The sequence below is a fragment of the Carcharhinus amblyrhynchos genome, chromosome 11, assembly GCF_965287045.1.
Source record: "Carcharhinus amblyrhynchos chromosome 11, sCarAmb.v2.hapA, whole genome shotgun sequence".
Lineage (NCBI taxonomy): Eukaryota > Metazoa > Chordata > Chondrichthyes > Carcharhiniformes > Carcharhinidae > Carcharhinus > Carcharhinus amblyrhynchos.
In genome coordinates, this window is record NC_137334.1 from 56932221 (window position 1) to 56952875 (window position 20655).

At 40.1% G+C, this 20655-nt stretch overlaps 1 protein-coding gene across 1 annotated transcript in view; it reads right to left on the bottom strand.

Annotated features, from left to right (window-relative positions):
- Positions 1-20655, bottom strand: part of LOC145349719 (adenylate cyclase type 10-like) — a 164835-nt gene that overhangs the window by 110880 nt on the left and 33300 nt on the right. The window contains exons 9-12 of the mRNA XM_080198257.1: positions 14969-15087; positions 14012-14088; positions 10373-10562; positions 4346-4401 (exon numbers count right to left, since the gene is read on the bottom strand). Coding sequence (XP_080054383.1) covers positions 4346-4401; positions 10373-10562; positions 14012-14088; positions 14969-15087 — 442 coding nt within the window. The remainder of the gene's footprint in view (positions 1-4345; positions 4402-10372; positions 10563-14011; positions 14089-14968; positions 15088-20655) is intronic.

The following is a 20655-nucleotide window of genomic DNA, read 5'->3' on the forward strand; positions in this document are numbered from 1 at the left end:
CAATCCGAATAGCACCCATGACCCCCACTCTCTGCCTCCTATTTGACAACCAATCCTCTATCCACGCTAACACCCTACCCCCAACTCCATGTCCCCTAACCTTCTGCAATAACCTCTTGTGAGGTACCTTGTCAAACGTCTTCTGAAAATCAAGAAAGACCACATCCACCGGCTCTCCTCTATCCACCACCCTAGACACATCCTCATAGAACTCCAGTAAATTTGTCAGACACGACTTCCCCTTAACGAAACCTTGCTGCGTCTGCTCTATCAAGCAATTCCCCTCAAGATGCCTCGCTATTTCCTCCTTGAGGTAGAGAGATTCTTCCTGCTCAGAAAGGATAGCAGGACTAGAGGGCACAGCCTCAAGATAAGGAAGGGGTAGTTTAGATCAGAGTTGAGGAGGAACTTCTTCACTCAAAGGGTGGTGAATCTCTGGAATTCTCTGCCTGTTGCAGTCGTGGAGGCGACCTCGCTAAATATATTTGAGTCACGGGTAGATAGGTTTTTGATAGACAGGGGAATTAAGGGTTATGGGGAGAAAGTGGAACTGATCCACTTCAGATCAGCCATGATTTTATTGAATGGTGGGGCAGGCTCGAGGGGCTAGATAGCCTACTCCTGCTCCTATTTCTTATGGTGCATTTCATCACATTTTGCCTGCTAGGTCATATGTACATCACAGTAACACCCAGTCTAAGATAGGTATTGTAAATTGCTTTATATTTCTGACCTTGTAAAATCATTTTTTGTTTGGTCAAAACCCATGGAATCTTGTGGCTTTACTCATTGAGCAAGTGTCTTGAATCTCAAACTTTGTCTGCTTTAAACAAAATGTTGAGTTCTTACCAAACATTGCTGAAAACCTGGGAGGTCTGGTTAAAGATTCCTGCATATCTTTAATTCAATATGAAATGAAATAGTGAAGCGGGTCACATGAATTTTTATGAATTCTACGCAACAACAAAACGTGGGTGGTGTGATTACCATGGGATCAGGCCACAGGGTGAAATTTATGAGCGATGTACAACATTCTCACATCTGAAAGCAAAGTCATGAGCAGCTGGGGCTGACTTTGGGCAGACTTGGTCTCAGAGATTTTGAACTGAAAACAAGAGAGGGAGAGAAAGAGAGAGAAAGAAAGTGAGAGAGAGAAAGAGAGGTTTCTCAGTGAAACAAATGGCTGCAACTAGAGTGGTCAGCAGAGAGGAGTGTGCTGCCTTTCTGTAGACTACCAGGCAGAATGTGTGAGGGAACATGTTCGCTGGTCAAAAGGATGCATTCTGTGAAAATATAAGAAATCTGGAAGAATCATCCAAACATTGCAGAGTTAATGAAGAAGGGTCATATGGACTTGAAACATTATTGCTGTTTCTCTCGCCACAGGTGCTGCCAGACTTGCTGAGCTTTTGCAGAATTTTCTATTTTTATTTCAGATTTCCAGCATCTACAGTATTTTACTTCTATTTTAGTGTTTAGTCAATATTGCTTTTAGTTGGTTTGTTACAGTAAATGTCTGAAAACTGTAAGTCTTGTCAGATAATTCCTTTATGTTGGCCATTGGGCGTTCAGAACTCTTGCTTAAAGTTATTGGTCTCAATGGTGTTCATAATAGAAGAAACAACAATATGGAGTCTCAAGGGGCAAAGAACATTCCAAGCTCCACTCAGGACACAAGAGTTGCTCTTTATGTTGCAATGGAAGCTGAGGCATTGGGTATTAGATGTTATGTTATGCTGATGCCGATGAAGGTGCCTGTTCCAAGTAGGAGAGAAGGTGCTCCTATGGTCTGAGCAAGGTTTGAGCACAAGTGGTGGACATCCCCAAGACCTTTGTTGTAAGCACCATCCTGACATGCTTTCCGGTTCTCAAAGCATCGGCCTTCTCCTATAGCCAGCCCCATCAAAGTTCTTATCAAATTTAACTGCAGCTGAACTAGTGTGTGAGCTCAACCTTTGGTAAGCTGACACCTGTGCTATTGTTTCCTCCTGCCAGCTTTCTGCATGTAACCTAGCAGCTAAAACACACTCAGTGTCAGTTTCCAAATTGGTAGCTTCAAGTGCAAGCTTGATTGATGGGTCTCTTCCTCTTTACATTCTTTTTCAATGTCCTCTGTGTGAGAAGGTTTTGGGGTATCTCAAATGATAAAGGCAAAAGGGTTGGATTGTGGTGACGAAAGGTGAGAAAGTAAGAAATGCCTGCTTACACCATCTGCAACTTGTGAGTGAAGAGATTGTGGGATGAGAGAAAGAGGATTAAATACTTTCATCATTGATCTATCCAGTCCCTTCACTGCCCATGGCCTCAGTAGTGCATCTCCCTATGATGCCAGTACAGTTTACTGCATGTGACAAACTCACGTAGGTGCTCTTGTACTCATCCAGGCTTTTCTTGCTACATCCTGTTCTGCATTACCTGCAGCAAAGGAAAGTGTGTCAGTGAGTGCTCTGCAATTTACTTGAGTGGTGTGGCTGTCATGGATGAAAAGCGGCTCTGAGTTGTGGATGTGAGGCCTGTAACAATGCTAAATGCATGATGGTGAGGCAGGATGTATGAATTGAAAGGTTGAGTACTGACTGATAGAGATTGTTGGCCAAGTGGGCAAAGCAGTGTATAGAATTGAGCTGTGGATGAGGCTTGAGGTGCAGTTGGTGGATGTTGCCACTTACTTTGACAACTCAAATAACTTCTTTCTGAATTGTACCCATGTTCTTGGAGTAACACTCCTGACATTGCTCTCCATTAATACTACTTTTTACTGTTTCCTGATCATATGTCTGGAAGGTCTCCTTATCCACTGTGGATATAAAATAATATTTCATATTTTTCACCTGTTAAACTAAGACTCCATCACTGTGAGAAAACACAGATCATCCCCGTTCACATGTCCAGGCATTTCTCAAAGTTTCTCAGCACAGAGTGTCTTTGAAACTGTCCAGTGACTTCTTGCAGCCCCAATACACCATTCCCTTTAAGAAGGTAAGGCTGCCTTTTTGTTGCAGTTGCCACTCGAGGTATCACGTCTCCCTGATGACATGTGCAGCAAGAAACAGTACTTGTGGCACTGGAAGTATGGAGAAATCATTGCGAACAGCAGGTATCACCAATGTAGCACATTGAATGGACATTGGTTAATGGTGATAGCCATGCTTGTTTTAAAGGTTTAGTCAGGATTCAGTTAAAATCACAGCAACCACTAGTTTCTGAAGTAGGTGATGGGAAGATATAGTTTGTATTATCATTGAGAAAAGGATTGCTGCACATTCAAAGAACAAAGAACAAAACAGCACAGGAAACAGGCCCTTCGGCCCAACAAGCCCACGCCGCCATTTTAACATTGTGTGTGCCCTCTTCTACCTATGACCTTTGTCTACGCCTATTGGACTCCACAATAAAGGAACCATAACCAGATTGAGGGACAACTAATTTAGGGACAATTTGTGAACACCAATCAGCCTAAGAGCACGTTTTTGGGGTGTGGGAGGAAACCAGAGCACACAGAGAAAAACCACGCAAACACAGGGAGAATATGCAAACTCCCACAGACACTGGCCCAAATCCATGTATCTGCACAGCAAACAGTGATAAGTCACTGAGCTGTCATGTTGCCCGTCAGCTGGTCCAGTTTAAGTGTACACTAACGACATGAAAGGTGGCAGGTAAGTTTTCAGCAATAGCTGTTTCCCCAGATTGCAAGCACAGGCTGGTTGGGTATGATCTGTACCTTGGCTGTTGTGAACAGTGAAAGGGACATGGTGTTTGATATGACCTGCCAGGCTTTGGTATATATGGCCCACATACAGCATCATACATAATTTTGGCTTGTGAAACAGTTAGCTTTAGATATGCATATACACACACCTACATGTACACATGTGCACACACACACACACACACACACACACACACACACACACACACACACACACACACACACACACACACACACACACACTCTTACATTTTCCCTTCACTGATCAGAGAGAGTGAGGGATACAGTACAAGGGTTTCAGTTCTCTTCTGACCCTGTCTGTAATTACTATTACTACATCACAAGGATGCAGTATCTACTTCATCTGGAGAAGTACTCACACAAAATGCTTGAAAGTATTATTTTGTTTATTGATTTAAATAAATTGGTTGCAAGTCTGAAATAACAATGGAAGGAGTTTGGCATAATGAAAAACTAAAAAACTTTGAAAGAAAAGTTTGCTGTTTGAATGTGAACGGAACAAATATTACAACAACTTATTTCTCCATCAAATTCTCAGCAATATCCTTCAAGTCCAAAATGTGTTACACATGGTACATCTATGGTTATGCAAGGCGATTAATGTCAACTTACCTAGAAGAGGATAATCTTCTTCTTTTTCAACAGAAATCCGAGGTTTGCCAAGTATTCTGAGGAAAAGTACAGATATAAATCTTAAACTATTCAACAATGAACATCCATAACCCTTCAGGATAGAGAATCCTGAAGTTCCATAGCCCTTTAAACAAAGTAATTTCTTCTCATCTGGGTTCTACATGATCAGCCCCTTATCCTCAGACTGTGCCCCTGTGTGTTAGATTCCTCAACCGACAGAAACAATCTAAAAGCACCCACTCTATCAAACCCCTTTAGAATTTTATAGTTTTCAGTGAGATCTCCTCTCATTCTTCTAAGCTCTTGAGTAGTTAAATCCAATTTACTTAGCCTTTCATCAAAGCACAAACTCCTTATCCCAGGGATTAATCTAGTGAATCTTTGTTGTACCACCTCCAATGCAAGTATATCTTTTCTTAAATGTGGAGACCAAAATTGCACACAATATTCCAGATGTGGTCACCGAAACTTAATCCTCTTGCAACAAAGAAAGGCCAACATGCCAGTTCCCTTCCTAATTATTTGCTGTACCTGCATGCTAACTTACTGTTTTTCCTTATATGAGAAGAACCAAGTCTCTTTGAACATCAACACTTACAAATTTCACACTTTAAAAAACAATTCTACTTTTCTATTCTTAAGTCCAAAGTGAATAGCTTCACATTTCTCTCCATTATATTTCATCTGCCAGCATGTTGCCCAATCACTTAACTTGTCTTAATCTATTTGCAGCCTCTGTGTCTCTCCACAGCTTACCTTCCCACCTAGCTTGGTATCACCAGCAAACTTTGATAAATTCCTCTCTGTCTCTTTATCTAAGTGATTAATGTAGATTGTAAAAGCTAAGGCCCCAGCACTGGTTCTTTCCAAGCTTCATGAGTCACTGTCTGCCAACTTTAAAAAAAACATTCATGCCCACTTTCTGCTGTCTGTTAACCAATCCTCTACCCATACTAAAATGATACCTCAGATTCCATGAGCTTTATCCTATCTGGCATCTTATCAAATAGCTTCTGGAAGTCCAAGTATACTGCATCTACTGATCTACTTTTATCTACTTTTCTAGGAACATCCTTAAAAATACTCAAAGATTTATCAAACTGGGTTTCCTGTCTGAAAAACCCTGTTGAATTGTTCTAATCATATTATGCTTTTCTAAGTGCATTGTCAAGACTTCCTTAATAATAGCTTCCACTATTTTCCCAACGACTGATATTAGGCTAACTAGTCTGTAGTTCACTGTTTTCTTTCTTCTTCCTTTCTTGAAAAGTGGTGTAACATTTGCCAACTTGTAATCTAATGGGACCATTCCTGAATCCATGGAATTTTGAAAAATCACAGCCAGTAAATCCATTGACTGAAATTTTACCACCCCACTTGCCACAGGAATTGGAGCAGGCAAGGGGCAGACTATGGGAAGGCCCATTGTCCTCGAGCAGGATTTTACAGTTTCAGGATGAGCGAATCTGTAAAATCCCACCCATTATCTTTATCACTATCCTTCCTGAAAGCACTGCATCACCGCACACACACACTAGAGAGGCTCAGAAAAGAGAAAATAAAGTAGGTCATAATATCAGCAAATAATGATATTGGGTAGTATCTAAAACAGTATTCAATACAGTCCAGAGAAAATGTGCATTCTGCTACAAAGCAAGAACAAACAAAACACTGATGAGAGATCATTGATGAACAAACATGCTAGGCACAAAATGACAGAAAGGATAAGAAATACACTAAATACACAAACAGCAAAGGAGAGTGTGGAAAGGGAACATATGAACAGATTAGGAAATAATTCAAAAAACAATTATGAGGGGAATGATGAACTGTGGAATGAACTTCTCAAGGAAATACTTTACAGCTACATAAATAAATAAACCATATGGGAATAGGCCCATTAAGGGATAGTCACAATAAAATAGGCAGCCATAGCAAATTGGCAGACATATTAATTCATTATTATGGTTGAGTATTTCCCAGGGATTATGTGGACATGACATTGGAAAGTTGAGATTCAAAACTATGTAATCGCATTTATTTGTTTACCATATCACATCTGAAATAAAAAGAGAAGAAATCATTAATAAATTCAAGACAATAAAACCCTTTGAGTGGATTGCATCTATGCATTTGAGAATGATTTAGAGAAGAGCAAACAGAGACACAATTACACATCTTTAATGAATTACCAGATCACTGAAGATAGTCAACATTATATTATATTAAGAAAGGGGAGCTAGAAAATGATCACAGGACTATGCAAACTATTCAGAATGACACCAGCATTGGAAAAAATAAAGGAATCTTTATTAAAGGAGAAAATAGAAAAACATCTAGAAACAAAAAAAAATCATAATGGATAATCGTGAATTTCAGAAGGGAAACTCATGCTTGACCAACTTCATTGAATTCTCTGAATGGATAAGAAAGAAAGTCAATAGAAGTAATGCAGTAGATGTAATATGTCTAGAGTACCACATATGCAGCCAAGGGACAAACAGCAGGATGAATCACTCACTGGCTGAATGTCAGAAATCACAGTGAAGCTGAGGTCGCTACATCAGTGGCAGAAGGTGAGAAATGGGGTCTGATAGGGATCTGTGCTGGAACACCATTATCCACAATTTACATCAATGATTTAGGTTTTGGAATCAAATTGGGATAGTCAACAATAAGGAGACCTGCAACAAATTACAAGATAGTAACAAACTTGCAGAATGGACATATAATTGAAAAAATGAGTTTCAACATAGATAAAGGCGGTTGGTGCATTTAATTCACAAGGTTGCATATTGCTTGAAATGGAAGGATATAAATAAGGTTAAGGAGAATGGCTCTTCGATATGTTGCAATCTAAGCCCACTGGCACCTAAAGGAATTGATCAAGTCTTGTCTGCCCTTTTTCCTCTTCATGTTCCTCTACTCCTTCATGCCCCGCTCTTATGCTAGTTACATAAAGGTTAAGGAACACACTAACCATGATAGCTACCAGTAGTATATGATTTTGGAAGTGTGATTGAAGAAGCATAGCTCAGTGACAACCTCCTTTGCTAAGCATTAGACATTGCTCCTTGGTGAAACTAAGATAGCAGGAATATTCCCTGAGTAGTTGCTCTACAAATGGCCTGCTGCACCGTGCCCTTCTCTTTCTGCCTCTTTTGCAAGGTACTGTTGCTCTCTGCTAGCGGCCTTGCTGCTGCCCTTCAACCTGCAGTCCTAAGACCATTCATGACTGCTGTCAAGCTCTTTGCAAAACTGCCAACAACTGTGCAACATTTTCAAAATTTTTGCCCAGAAATTTTCCGAGTTAGAAAATGCAGGAAAAGGCCTAAAAGTTAATGAGCAGCTTAAAATGACAAGCTAGCAAATATCAAGTAGCACATAATCCCTTAAATAGTGTGGGGAATGGTCCTTCCTGACAGTTGGTGTCGCAAATTGCTGGGCAGGTTTAGCAATTAACAGTTAAAATGATAGGATAGAGAAAATTCAAGAGTGTTCATAATTGCCAAAATCAACCTTGAATACTACATTCATTGTTTCAAATGGTTCCAGTGTGTACTCCCAATGCCAAAGGAGACTTTCCAAAGGTGGTTAAGGCACACTTATGACACCATCACATTTCTATAGTGTAGGATTCAGGTCACTGGTAGATTTTCTTCCAAGTGGCACTTGTGAACCAATTGATTTCATTGTATTTTCTGACTCAACCCAGAAATTACATATTATTGAATTCAACTTCAAGTGTGCCCTGATGGTGTTTAAAATCTGGGCAGGCATCACAATTACTCAACTGCCATACCATCATCATTACACCTGATTTTAACCCATTTATTCTTTCTAAAAGCCAAAATGCAAACAAAACATAATCATAAATGGGAATGAAAACAGTATTACCAACCAAATAAAATATCTGGGTTTTTACATATAGGGGGCAAAATAGTATAAGCAATAGGAAGAGGAGTAAATCACATAACCCCTTCAGACTGTTTCACCATGCAATAAGATCATGGCTGGTCAGACCTAGCTTTTGCTTAACTCCACTTTCCTGTTATTCATAACCCTTGACTCATCTGTGGTGCAAAAATATATCTCAGCCTTAAATACATTCAGTAACTGGGCTTCCACAACTGTCTTAGATAGAGAATTCAGAAGTATCATTGTCTTTTGAGAGAAGAATTCCCCGTCATCTTCATTATAAATGGATGATCCTTATTCTGAAAATATGCCTCATAATTCCAGATTCACCCAGGAGAGAAAACATCCTCTCAGTATCTGCCTCATCAGGCCCTTCAGAACCTTTCGTTTGAATAAGATCATCTTTCAATCTTCTCAACTCCAGTGTAGGTCCAAGATGTTCAACCTTTCCTCATAAGACAATCTAGGAATCAACCTTGCAAACCTTCTCTAAACTGCCTCCAATGCAAGTATATTGCTCCTTAAATATGCAGAACAAAATTATACACATTACTCTGCATGTGGCCTCACCAACTTCCTGTAAAGTTGGAGCATGACTTCTCTACTTTTGTATTCTATCCTCCTTGCATTAAGGGCCAACATCCCACTTATCTTCCTAATTGCTTGCTGTACCAGTATGCTAAGTTTTGTGATTCATGTACAAGGTTACACAGTACCCTCTGTACTACAACTTTTTGTAATCTCTATTTGAGTAATATTTTGCACTTGTATCCTTCCTACATACAAGCATAATCTTACATTTACTACATTATTTTCTATTTACCAAATCTTTATCCGCTCACTTCACCTACATCACTTTACAATTGTGTCCTTCTCACAACTCACTTTCCAGTTTATCTTTGTATTGTCTTTAAATTTGGCTACAATACTCTCAGTCCCTTCATCCAAATCATTCAAATAGATTGTGAATATCAAGGTTGAAGCATTGATCCTTGTGGCATCCCACCTGTTACTGTTTGCTGACTTGAAAATTAACACATTTATCTCTACTCTGATATTTTTGTTAGCTAGCCAGTCCTCTATCCATGCTAAAAAGTTACTTCTGAGGCCATGAACTAAGTAGTAAGCTTTTATGCAGAACCTCCTTGAATGCTTTTTAGAAATTACACAGTACATCTACTGGATTCCTTTTATCCACCACGCTCAATACATCCTGAAAGAACTCTAAGAATTTTGTCAAACATGATTTCCCTATCATAGAACAATGACGTTGATTGAATGTATTATGATTTTCTAGCTATCCTGATAATACATCTTAAAGACATGGTGGCAATGATGGGAGGATGGGAATGGGGTAGATGCACAAGAGACTAAAGTTTAAGGAACATACAATTTTCAGAAGTCTAGAGATAGGGAGAGGAATAGTCATGGAAGAATTCCAACACGTCAATTAAAATGTCAAAATTGAGGCAGGAGTTAAAAGTAAATCAGCGAGCATAAGGGTGGTGAATGTGCAGAACTTCATGCAAGGTTGGATGTGGACAGTAGAGTTCTGGTTTAGCTCTATTGAAGGCGAAAAGGGGGAGGCAATGAAATAGTCAAGCCTGGAGGCAACAAACTATGGATGATGGTTCTGATTGCGGCTGGGGTTGAGGCAGGCAGTGTTAGTGGTCAAAATAAATAGCCTTGGTGATGCAGATGAAATGGGATATGAATTAAATGGAGTCAGAGTTGTCCAGAACTAAATTAAAATAACTGCAACATGTATAAGTCTCTGTCAAACATTTGGGTTGTGCCTGGATTTATCACCAAAGATTAATAACCTTGATGTTTTTCCTCAGGCTCGGCTGCAGAAATTTCTGTAAACAATATATTGTATTTCATGGGGGACAATGGTAAGATGGCTTTTATTGTTTATATATTTTACATATATATTCATATATGCCAACTGTTCCATTTAGCTTTTCAAATATTTATAGAGCACTAAGTGGAGACCATTAATCTCTTGACTCTTGAGACAAACTCATAAGAATAGTTAAATATTTTCTTTAGACAAGGGATCTTCACACCAAAGAGGATTTTACTCACTTCTGATGCTTTTTGGAGAGGTACTGGTAAATGGTACCTGGGTTTGCCACACCTTTCATAGCTCGTTTAGGAAGTTCCATGAAGTAGGAAGAAGGCATCTTGGCATGATAGTGAGTCTCTTCATCACACGATACCAAGCCAGGATAGGTCATCATCAGTCGGGCTGCCAAGTTAACTTTCCGACCAATCACTTTTCAATTAAGAATAACATAAGAAAGAACTTAAACCAATTATTACTATAGCATCTTTTGGTAAATTTAATCACACATTTTATGGTATATTTAATGTTGTAAATCTTATAGTATAATTAATATAGTATAACTTATCTATTTAATGGATTGGCATGTTCTGATTACACAAGAACATAACATAAGAACTAGAAGCAGCAGTAGGCCACAAGGCTCTCCCAGCCTGTCCCTGTCATTCGATATGATCATGGCTCACTTACGACAGCCTCAACTCCTTTTCTGTGCCATTTCCCCATAGCCCTCTATTTCTCAATCTATCAAATATTTATCCATCCCCACTTTAAATTCTTCTAATGATCTGGCCTCCACTACCCTTTGGTGTAGAGAATTCCAGAAAATCACCACCCTCTGTGAGAAGAAATTTCTACGCACCTCAGTTTTAAATGATCGGCCCTTTATCTTGTAGCTATGCGCCCTTGTTCAAGACTCGCCCACTAATGAAAACAACTCGCCATCTACCCTGTCAAGCCCCCCCAGGATCTTACATCTTTGAATTAGGTCAACCCTCACTCTTCTGAACTCCAAGGAATACGGACCCGGAGTATTTAGTCTTTCTTGATAGGACAACTATTTATCATTTTGCTTTCATTGATGATTTCCATTGAAATGTGTACAACTCAAGACATAAAATAATTAGAATGGAAGTTTTCCTTCTGAAAATTATTATCTGGATCAAACATGTTTCTAAAATTCAGAAGAAAACCAATTCTTACAGTACATAGAAATCATAGAAACCCTACAGTACAGAAAGTGACCATTCGGCCCATTGAGCCTGCACGGACCACAATTCCACCCACACCTTATCCCCCATATCCCTACATATTTACCCACTAATCCCACTAACCTACTCATCTCAGGACACTAAGGGCAATTTTTAGCAAGGTCAATCAATCTAACCCACACTTCTTTGAACCCTTCATGTGCTAATTTTTCTGCTAATCATGTGTTATTCATGTGATTAGCAGAAGTAGAAACAAAATTTGCTGTCATATACAAGATATATTGTCCAAAGTTAGCAATTAATTCTTTATCAGATATATATCTCATTAAAGAATATAATATTCTCAACAAGTTCATCCATCAGTTCCAAAGGCAGAAATTAATGCATTGAAAACATTGATTTAAGCAAAAAAAAATTACTTGGTCAAACTTATTCACAACTGTAATAAAAGAAAAGTTAAAAATCACAGCAATAAAGGAAAAGTAAATAGCCAGATATACCTGTTGTTACTGAATAAAAATGTCTGAAATGACTGTATCTCTTTCTAACAGCTTATAAGTAAGTTACAGAGGGAATGTTGCAAAAAAAGCATAAATTCTAGGCCACAAGAAACTCCTTGAGCTTTATAAGCCTCAGTGCAGAAAACAGGCCCCATTAAGATCACTCTTGAGAAACATATATCACAGTAAACCATAATTTATTACTCTCACCTTTAACATTGAGCAGATTGTCAGATATCCTCAATTTCAGCAGTGATATAAAGCAGGGAGCATTGAATTGTCAGGAAAATTGGGTGAGCTGTGTAATAGGTGCCCATCTAATATTGCCCATTTTACAAGTTGCCAAAACCGAAGGGTGTTAAGTCCATCATATAGGGTTGATTTCAACTTTTAGTTGGCTGATTGGTAGTCTGCCTATTCCAGCAGGAGACTGCAACCTTTTTAGGGACCTGATTTCATCCAAATTTGCAGCAGCGAGCTTCCTGCCCTAACCAGGCATCCAGATGTGGCTCTCCAGATTCAAGCCTGCTTGGGCCACCAGAATAGCAGAAAAGTAAATTTAGTGCTATGAGGGAGGATGTAGCAAGTGGTAGCTGCCTAGATTATTTGTGTGAAGTATGGAAGGAGCAACCTGTTCCTCCAGCCTCACAATAATGAATTAAAACAATTATTTTGTTAGGGCACTATCACCAGTGAAACTGGTTATTTCCATTCATGAATGACAATCTGTACATCAGAAAATTCTGATTTGCAGACTGAAGGAGGCCTAATATGTGAAACTGTTAAATACCTCAGATCTAGGCCCCTGAAAGAGTGTCAATCTGCAGTGCATATTAGCGAAGTAGTGTGCCCCAATATACCTAGTACTCCATTAAGACTAAATTCAGGGAACTTAACATTTCCGTCCCATCGCCTAAGGAAATATGTAAGAAACAGTTTCAGTTGGAACAAAGCTAGCTAACTCACTGTAAGACAAACGATATTTAATTAGCACACAACTACTGAGCAGAGAAATTCCTCACTCAAAATAATGGCCGTTTTTAAAACTTGCCTATACAACGACTTCCCGAAATCATTGAAAGGAAGAAATCTCAAATCTGCTCCCTTTGTACTTGGGGAGGACCAGATTTCAGGCAGAGTATCCATCATGACCCCACTACCCACCTATGTAAAATATGGCACGGTGATGTCAGGCTAGTCATCACACTGGTTTCCGACCAGTCTCCAATGTTACAGAAGGTTGACCAGTTGCCAAAATTGGAAGCACAGCCGCCATTTTGACATTCCCAAGTAACAAGAGCTCGTTAAAAACCCAACTGTATGGAATTTTTCATTGCCCGCTCCATTTTCCTGATGTCAGATGGGAAAAACTTTGGGAGAGGTATGAGGAGGAGGCGTAAGAGCAGAAAAATAGCCTGCAAGTGGGATCATGGCTGCATCAGCAACAGAGTCTTGCTGGTGAAGGTGACAGTGTTTGTACCTTTTCTTGACTTAATTTATTCATAGTTTTGAGCCTGCCATGTGAAATAGAGAGGGACTGGGAGGGAAGTGGGTCTTTAACTTAGTGACCATGACTCTTTTATTGTTCACAGTATTACCCCTCTACTGCCTGACATCCTGGTAAATGCTGATTGGGTGCAGAACCCCAATCTCTACTGAGTGTCTTCCTGCTGGGTGGTCGCTAATTGGCTATCCAATACTTGATTTGCCATACTGAGATGTCAGGCTAAGAGCGAATGAGCCACTCGCTTTCGGTTCCATCTCCCACACCCCAACAGAAACCATAACGTCCAGCCCATTGAATGATTTGAAGTGAGATAATGAGATGAACTCAGCTTTCTGTTACAAACTATCTAAATTTCAATCAAGCACATTTTTATTAACAGGAATGTTTTAGTTTAAAATGGAATGAACAGGTGTGTTTCCCAACAATTTCTGTTTTAATTTCTGATTTCAAGCATTTGCCAATTTTCCTTTTATCTCCCAATCAAGAGACATTGTGCTGATGCGATGCATTACTCAGTTAACAATAAAACGGGTGAATTCTTCACATTAACTTGTTTTACATTTAAAAGTGGCATTGCATAACCTAAAAAGGAAAATTTAGTGCAAACTCAAATCCTGCTAATGTGGTTTGTAAATATAATTTCCAAATTACATTTCTGTTTACCTGTATATTCATGGCGTAGAGGATGCCCAACCACTCCACAGAATACAGGACCACTTGAAACACCAATTGATGCCACGCTGAAAGCATAGGAAAATATAAGTAATATTTTGCCAAGGACCTTAAAGGTTCCTGACTTACAATTTTCAGTGCAGTGGTAATTGAGTTAGATTGCCAATCCACTTCGAATTACTTATCTTGAAGTCCAGCTGCTCCTATCCGGCCTCACATTCCAACACAGGCCTGGCAAGATCTATGTAATACAGCAGGTTCCTGATACCTGCAGTCAAGGGCAGTTCAGTCGAATGTAAGTAACACATTAGCTCCATAAAACAGGTAAGTATTTTGTCCAGCCTTTGAAAAATTAGGGAGAAAGTAGGGCAAGTGGGCAGGATTGGGTTGGAATTAGGGTGAGAGTGAAGGTATCAAGGTGAACTGCAGGGGATGGGTCCGGGCAGTAGTCAGGATTGGGAGGGCTGGGGTCTCTGTAAGAGGCTGGGGGGCTGGGAAGATTTTCATAAGAAGTTGAGTTGTGTGTGTGGGAGGTCCCATGGGAAGTTGAGGGGATTTGGAGTTGTGGGAGGGGGGAAATCCCATGGAGGGTTGAAGGGGTTTAGAGACAGAAGGGGGAAGAGTGCAATGGGAGAGGTGAGGAGATGGTCCCATGTAACATCAGGGGAGATCAATAGTTTCAATTCTTTCAACTTTTCTGGATAAATACTGCTGTAGGAGAGTCAGAACTATCCAAAGTTTACAATTTAAATTGTATTTTTAGATGATGGTTTCCATTGCAGGACATCTGCCAATTGGATGTTTGAACTTTCCAGGCAATTTCTGTTCAATCCTTACCTGGGGATTTCTATGGGAGTGGTCTTTGGGAGTGGTCTGGGCTGGAGATTGCAAGTTACAGGCCAATTGATTTTCCATGACCTCTCTTGTACAGTACAATTTGACATTTACCTGACATATCTAAGTTTTTTACAGAATTCATGCACATTGTGTGCACATTGTAAAGCATTTGCACATTCATCTTCTCCTTTGTCACCAGGAAGACCAAAAGCACAAAGAAAAGTACATCCCTAGAATGAAAGAATAAAAAAAGTGACAAACGTTACCTTTAGAGTTAAACACACAATTTTAATTCACATTTGTCCATAATTGAACAGAGATGTATTTACAACTTTGTCATATCATAAGCACGTAAGTCCTTAAAATCACTATATTACTTCTATTGCAATCCCAGATGCAATCCAAAATTTTGTTACAATCTCATTAGGGAATAATAATGAAGTAGATGAAATTTGAAATTACTTACCAAGAGAATAAAGTCACAAAATTCCATGATTTCAAAGAAATTAAATAAATTTTACTGTACAAGAGTCAATCAAACAAATGGTTGAGGCAATCTATCTGAAACTCTAAAATCCAGGATTAACATGAGGCAAACATGAGCTCACAGGCAAACTGTGGTTGAACATATCAAAAACTTCATATTAAATGGTAGACATCACCAAAACAGATCCTGCTGAATTTCTCAGCAACCCATTCAGATGTCAGTTATCAATTTGAGTCACAAAACTCTTTGAAACTCTGTTGTCCTCACAAGGGATCCTACTTCCTCTCTTTTGAGGGTCTAACCTTTGTTTTTTCTCAACAGCAGTTCCCATTTAACCTGCATGCCTTCTTGCTTCTTCCTTGGCCTGAAAGCAGAGGTTAGAATGGCCCATTAGCTGCTCACCATTCAGCTACTGAAGCTCTTCCCCTCATGCTTTTTCCCACTGGATTCACAAGGCTGCTAGCCAGTATCCGATCACTGGCATGTTCCCCACTTCCTAGCTGCACTGAGCTGAACTTTGCTGCTCACAGGCTTTCCTTTGGCCCAATCGGCCCAGTCTGGAGCAGACAACTGGACTTCAACTTTTTTTGGGCAGACACTGCTTCCCATGGACTTTTCAAAGCTTCCACATACCATAAGATATTCAACTATAGCAGGTGCTTCACCAAGATACATTGCAAAACTGTCACTGAAGTCACCCTTCGGTCTTGTGGGGCATGATGGCCCAGGACTGCGGAAAACCTGAGTGAAATCAATGGGTGGGGGTGACCGATGGTGGGGAGATGGGAGGGATGGCTGTGAGGCAAATAGGCAGATTTGTGGAAGACGGTGCTTAGGATCATTGTTAGGGTTCTTACAGTGCCAGCGTATTAGTGTGGCAAAGACTGCATGGAACACAACCCTGCCAACCTCTCGTATTTCCAACACTGCCACTCCATCAGCGCCCTGTCAAGCATCCATGCTGAGGTGGTGAAGTCCAATGCCAGGCTTTCTAGGGGCAGAACTCCTTAAGGACATCTTCTGCAGTCTCCCTCACTGAAAATTAGCAGCCTTCCAGCAGTAGTGCTATTGTCATTGGTTAGCATTGCATTGAAGCTCCAGGATAGGCAAAGGCTAGCACTACCACACTAGAATGCACAATGATGACCTTTATAGGAAATATTGGATCAGTTATTTATGAAGCTGGTTTGGAATATTTGATTTTTCGTTGTTTTTATTTCAACATTGTGGCCAAGAGGATTCTGTGATAATAAGAAACTGAGGAAAGGTTGGAAAATTGGACTTGCATTCAGGAATTGCCTGTCCAGGAAGGGGATGCATTGGTTGCTCCGTCCCTCTGTCTCCTCTGCCAGCTCCTCTTCTCCCCTTTCTTCCTTCTCTTCCACCTCTTTTTCATTCTCCTCTTTCTCCTCCTTTATTGCCTTCTCTTTTTCCTTCTCCTCTATTGCCTCTTCTTCCTCATCCTCTTCTTCCTCCTCTTCTGCCTTCTTTTCCTCCTCCCCTATCCCCTCCTCTTCTTCTGGCTCCTCTTCCTCCTCCCCTATCCACTCCTGCCTCCTCCTCTTCCTCCCATCTTCCTGTTCTTCCTCCTTCTTTTTCTCCTCTTCTTTCTCAGCTGCTCACCACCTGTCTAGTGATAGGGGCTCTGCCTTCATGCTGACAAGGTTCTGCAGCAAACCACACTACACAACCAATCATGACTTGGTCACTCATTTGTATCTCACAGCTCCTTCAGAATGGTCTAAATAGTGGAAGAATTGGTAAGCACTCAAATGGTCTGCATGATGACAGTTTGTGCATTAGCACAACTCTTATTTTAGCCTGGATTTTCACCACTGAGATGGGAAGGGCGATTTGGGGGAATTCACAGCTTGGCCAGTCCACCATAGGTGCGAGTACTTGCAGAGGCAGGATCTTCATTACTATGGATGGGGCAGGGGATGGCACAGTATGGGGCTGTGAGCTGGAGTCAGGCCAACCAATTTGTGAAAGGAGACTGGTGGCTGCCACAGCCAGGTGCCAATAACTTAAGTGACAAGTCAAATTAAATGCCCACCTTGGTTCTGTGGGATTCCATGCTGGTTAAAATAAAAACACAAAGACCTTCATCTCGCTCACCTTCTCATGTATACTCCCCACGCCTCATCCTTGCTAACTCATGATTCACTCACTCCACAAGGCTCCTTATGCCCTCTAGGCCAAGCTTAAAGTGTGCTATGGGACTCCACTCACCACCTTGGTCCCTCATGCCACTTATGCCAAGCTTAAAGTTTATTTATTATTATCATAAGTAGGCTTATGTTAACACTACAATAAAGTTATGTGAAAATCCTCTTGTCGCCACACTCTGGCACCTGTTTGGGTACACTGAAGCAAAATTTAGCAATGCACCTAACCAGGATCTCTTCTGAACTGTGGAAGGAAACCAGAACACCTGGAGCAAACCCACAAAGACAAGGGGAGAACATGCAGACTGCACAGACAGTGATGCAAGCCAGGAATTGAACCCAGGTCCCCGGCATTGTGAGGTAGCAGTGCTAACCACTGTGCCACCATGCTACCCGGGCATGTCACACACTATTATCATCAAAATCATTAGTTTGGTGGTCAGAGAGTTGACTTTGTTGTCCATCCTCTGTTTTGGCGCAACAGCTCAAATGCAAGTCAATCAATGGACGTCTACAGAACAAAAGGATCATGACTACTGCTGTGATAGCAGGCACTGACTAGCAAATTTCACTGTATAGCTATGTACCCACTGGGTTTTGGGGAAGTCGAATATTTCTACCATGATACATCTCAGAAATTATATTTGGCATCCGCAAATTGAAATGTGTGCAGTCAATGGTATAGCACACAATGGGGAAACATGCAATCCTGGAAAAGCAGTATGCTCACTAACCTGTTTTAAACTAGTCAGAAAGAATAAGGTGTACTAATTGGAACCTCAATAAATTCCTTTAAACAACAGTGCAAATGCTTCAAATATCCTACCAGCTATCAGCACAAGTGTCCACTGATGAGATATGGGAGGATTGGTACCTGTGAAACTATAGCACTTCAGAAAGTCAGTATCATCAGAATTGGCAAATTGGGTGTTAAGATGGATTTTAAAAGAATATTTATTATAAATTGAAGACAGTTGGGATTGGGGGAAAACTCTGCGCTGCTTAGAGACATACCTAGCACAAAGGAAAATGGCTGTGCTTGTTGGAGACCAATCATCCAGCCCTTTGTATTCCTGCTAAATTGTTCCCATATACATGCAGAATGAGTTTTGTTATGTGCAGCAATGTCATGGTTATGTGTGGATGTGCACCACCAGTAAATTATAAAAACTATATATATTAGAATAAATAATTTTTTTAAAGTTTCCATAGGTAACTAGGTATAGCCACTGGCATGTTAACATGCTAATCCATTAATTACCAGATTTACCAAATTCAATTTTAATTATACTATGGTGTCATTTGAACTCAGAGGTTTATATATAGTTCAGTACTTTTAACCAGCACATAACCATACATGAGGAAGGCAATTGTTAGTTTCTTACATTGTGGCTTGTATTTCAGTCACTTGACTGAAAAATAAAGCTGAATTGGTAGCAATGGCTTAATGCAAGGATCATGTGTTTCAATTGGACAAGCTCAAAATAGGAAGAGCTAAAGAGACTTGCCTTTCAAATTAAAAAGGCAGCCTTTGTTTTTCCAGCTTATTGATTGATTTCTTTACTTAAAACTGCTATGAACGGTGAGGAAAATAGCTCAGTAATTTTGACACATCAACAAACATAGTCAGAGGTAAAGTTCTCTGTGAATATGGAGAGAGGTTGTTCTATGAACTGAAGGCTGAAGGCTAGAGAGGCAAGGTGTCTCTGCAAATTAAGTGAATATAGAAGGGGAAACTGGGGAAAACAAATGGAATCTCAAGAGGGAGAATGTTGAAATAGTTTCTGCAAAAGTAACAGTAATTATTCCACTCAATTTTTTGTAAGGTTAGGAATCTATGAATGTGAATGAAGTGAAAATTGTAAAATAATAAATCAGTTCAGTAGCTTTAAAGTAAACTGTCTCTCATAATGCACGCAAAAGTGAATTGGGGAGGGCTAGTATTTAGAAGTATGCACAGTTTGACATGTCCCTTGGGTTAACCTCACAAGTCCTTTGATAAAGGCAAAATACAGCAGATGCTGGAATCTGAAACAAAAGCAGTAAATGCTGGAAAATTTCAGCAGGTCTGGCAGCATCAGTGGAGAGTGAATAGAGCCAATGGTTCAAGTCAGGATGACCTTCATCATAGCTGATGGAGAATAGGACAAGGTTCATACTGCGAGGGTAGGGGATGCTGTAACTGAAAGGGATGACATAGACAAAAAGACAAAGGGAATGTAAATGGTGATGATAAAGGCTAGAATCCATTAAGAGATCAGAATGTGTAAATGGCACAATAAAGGTACAGAGCGTAGAAATGCAGCAGATAGCCTTAGTGGGATGGCGAGCAGGGAAAGAAGTGGCAAACAGGGGATCAGCAATGTTGAGGATTGGTGGGCAAGCAGGAGGAAAGATAAGTGGAACGCTGATGGACCACATTATTTGGAATCTACAAGATAGGGTAATACATTTGCCAATTGAAATGAGCAAGATCTGGTTCACATCAAGAAAACTGCAACTAATATCGCACAGAAGCAAAGAGTTGAGAGCAACTTGCAGCACTAATGTCCCTGGGAGATATGCAACAGTTCAATCACAAAAACCAAGAGATTTGCATTGAAACATCTTCTACCAGGAAAGAAACAAAAGTAAGTGCATTTGTTTATTTTTACATAATATACGGTTTACCAAGCCAACAAATTGAAATTCAGAGCAAAACATTGATAAAGATGGCTAATTCTCCATGCATAGTATTGTGTTATTTAACATCACTTAGCAGAAAGGAGTGAGTGCTGTTTTCATTGCTACTCGAGGTTCTGGAGCTGGGGAGAGAAAGAGAAGGAGAGAGAGAATGCTGAGATTAAGATTGGTGTAACTAACAGTCTGGACTATGAACTGTACACTTCAGGAGGGCATCTGCTTGCTATTGAATTTCAGGCAATCAGCTGGTGTGCATTAGTCTGGCTGAATGATAGCTTTAGGCTCCAGGAACTGAGTGAAGTTGTGCTGTTCATTCTACCTGATTAACCCTGTCAGTCTTGACTCTTGTCCATTCATTTCCAGTTGTGGGGAATCTACCAGTTTGTCAATTGTATGCTATTGTGGCAGTAAACTCCATTCAACCATCAGGATTTGAGTGGTTGTATTAATTAAGGGCACGG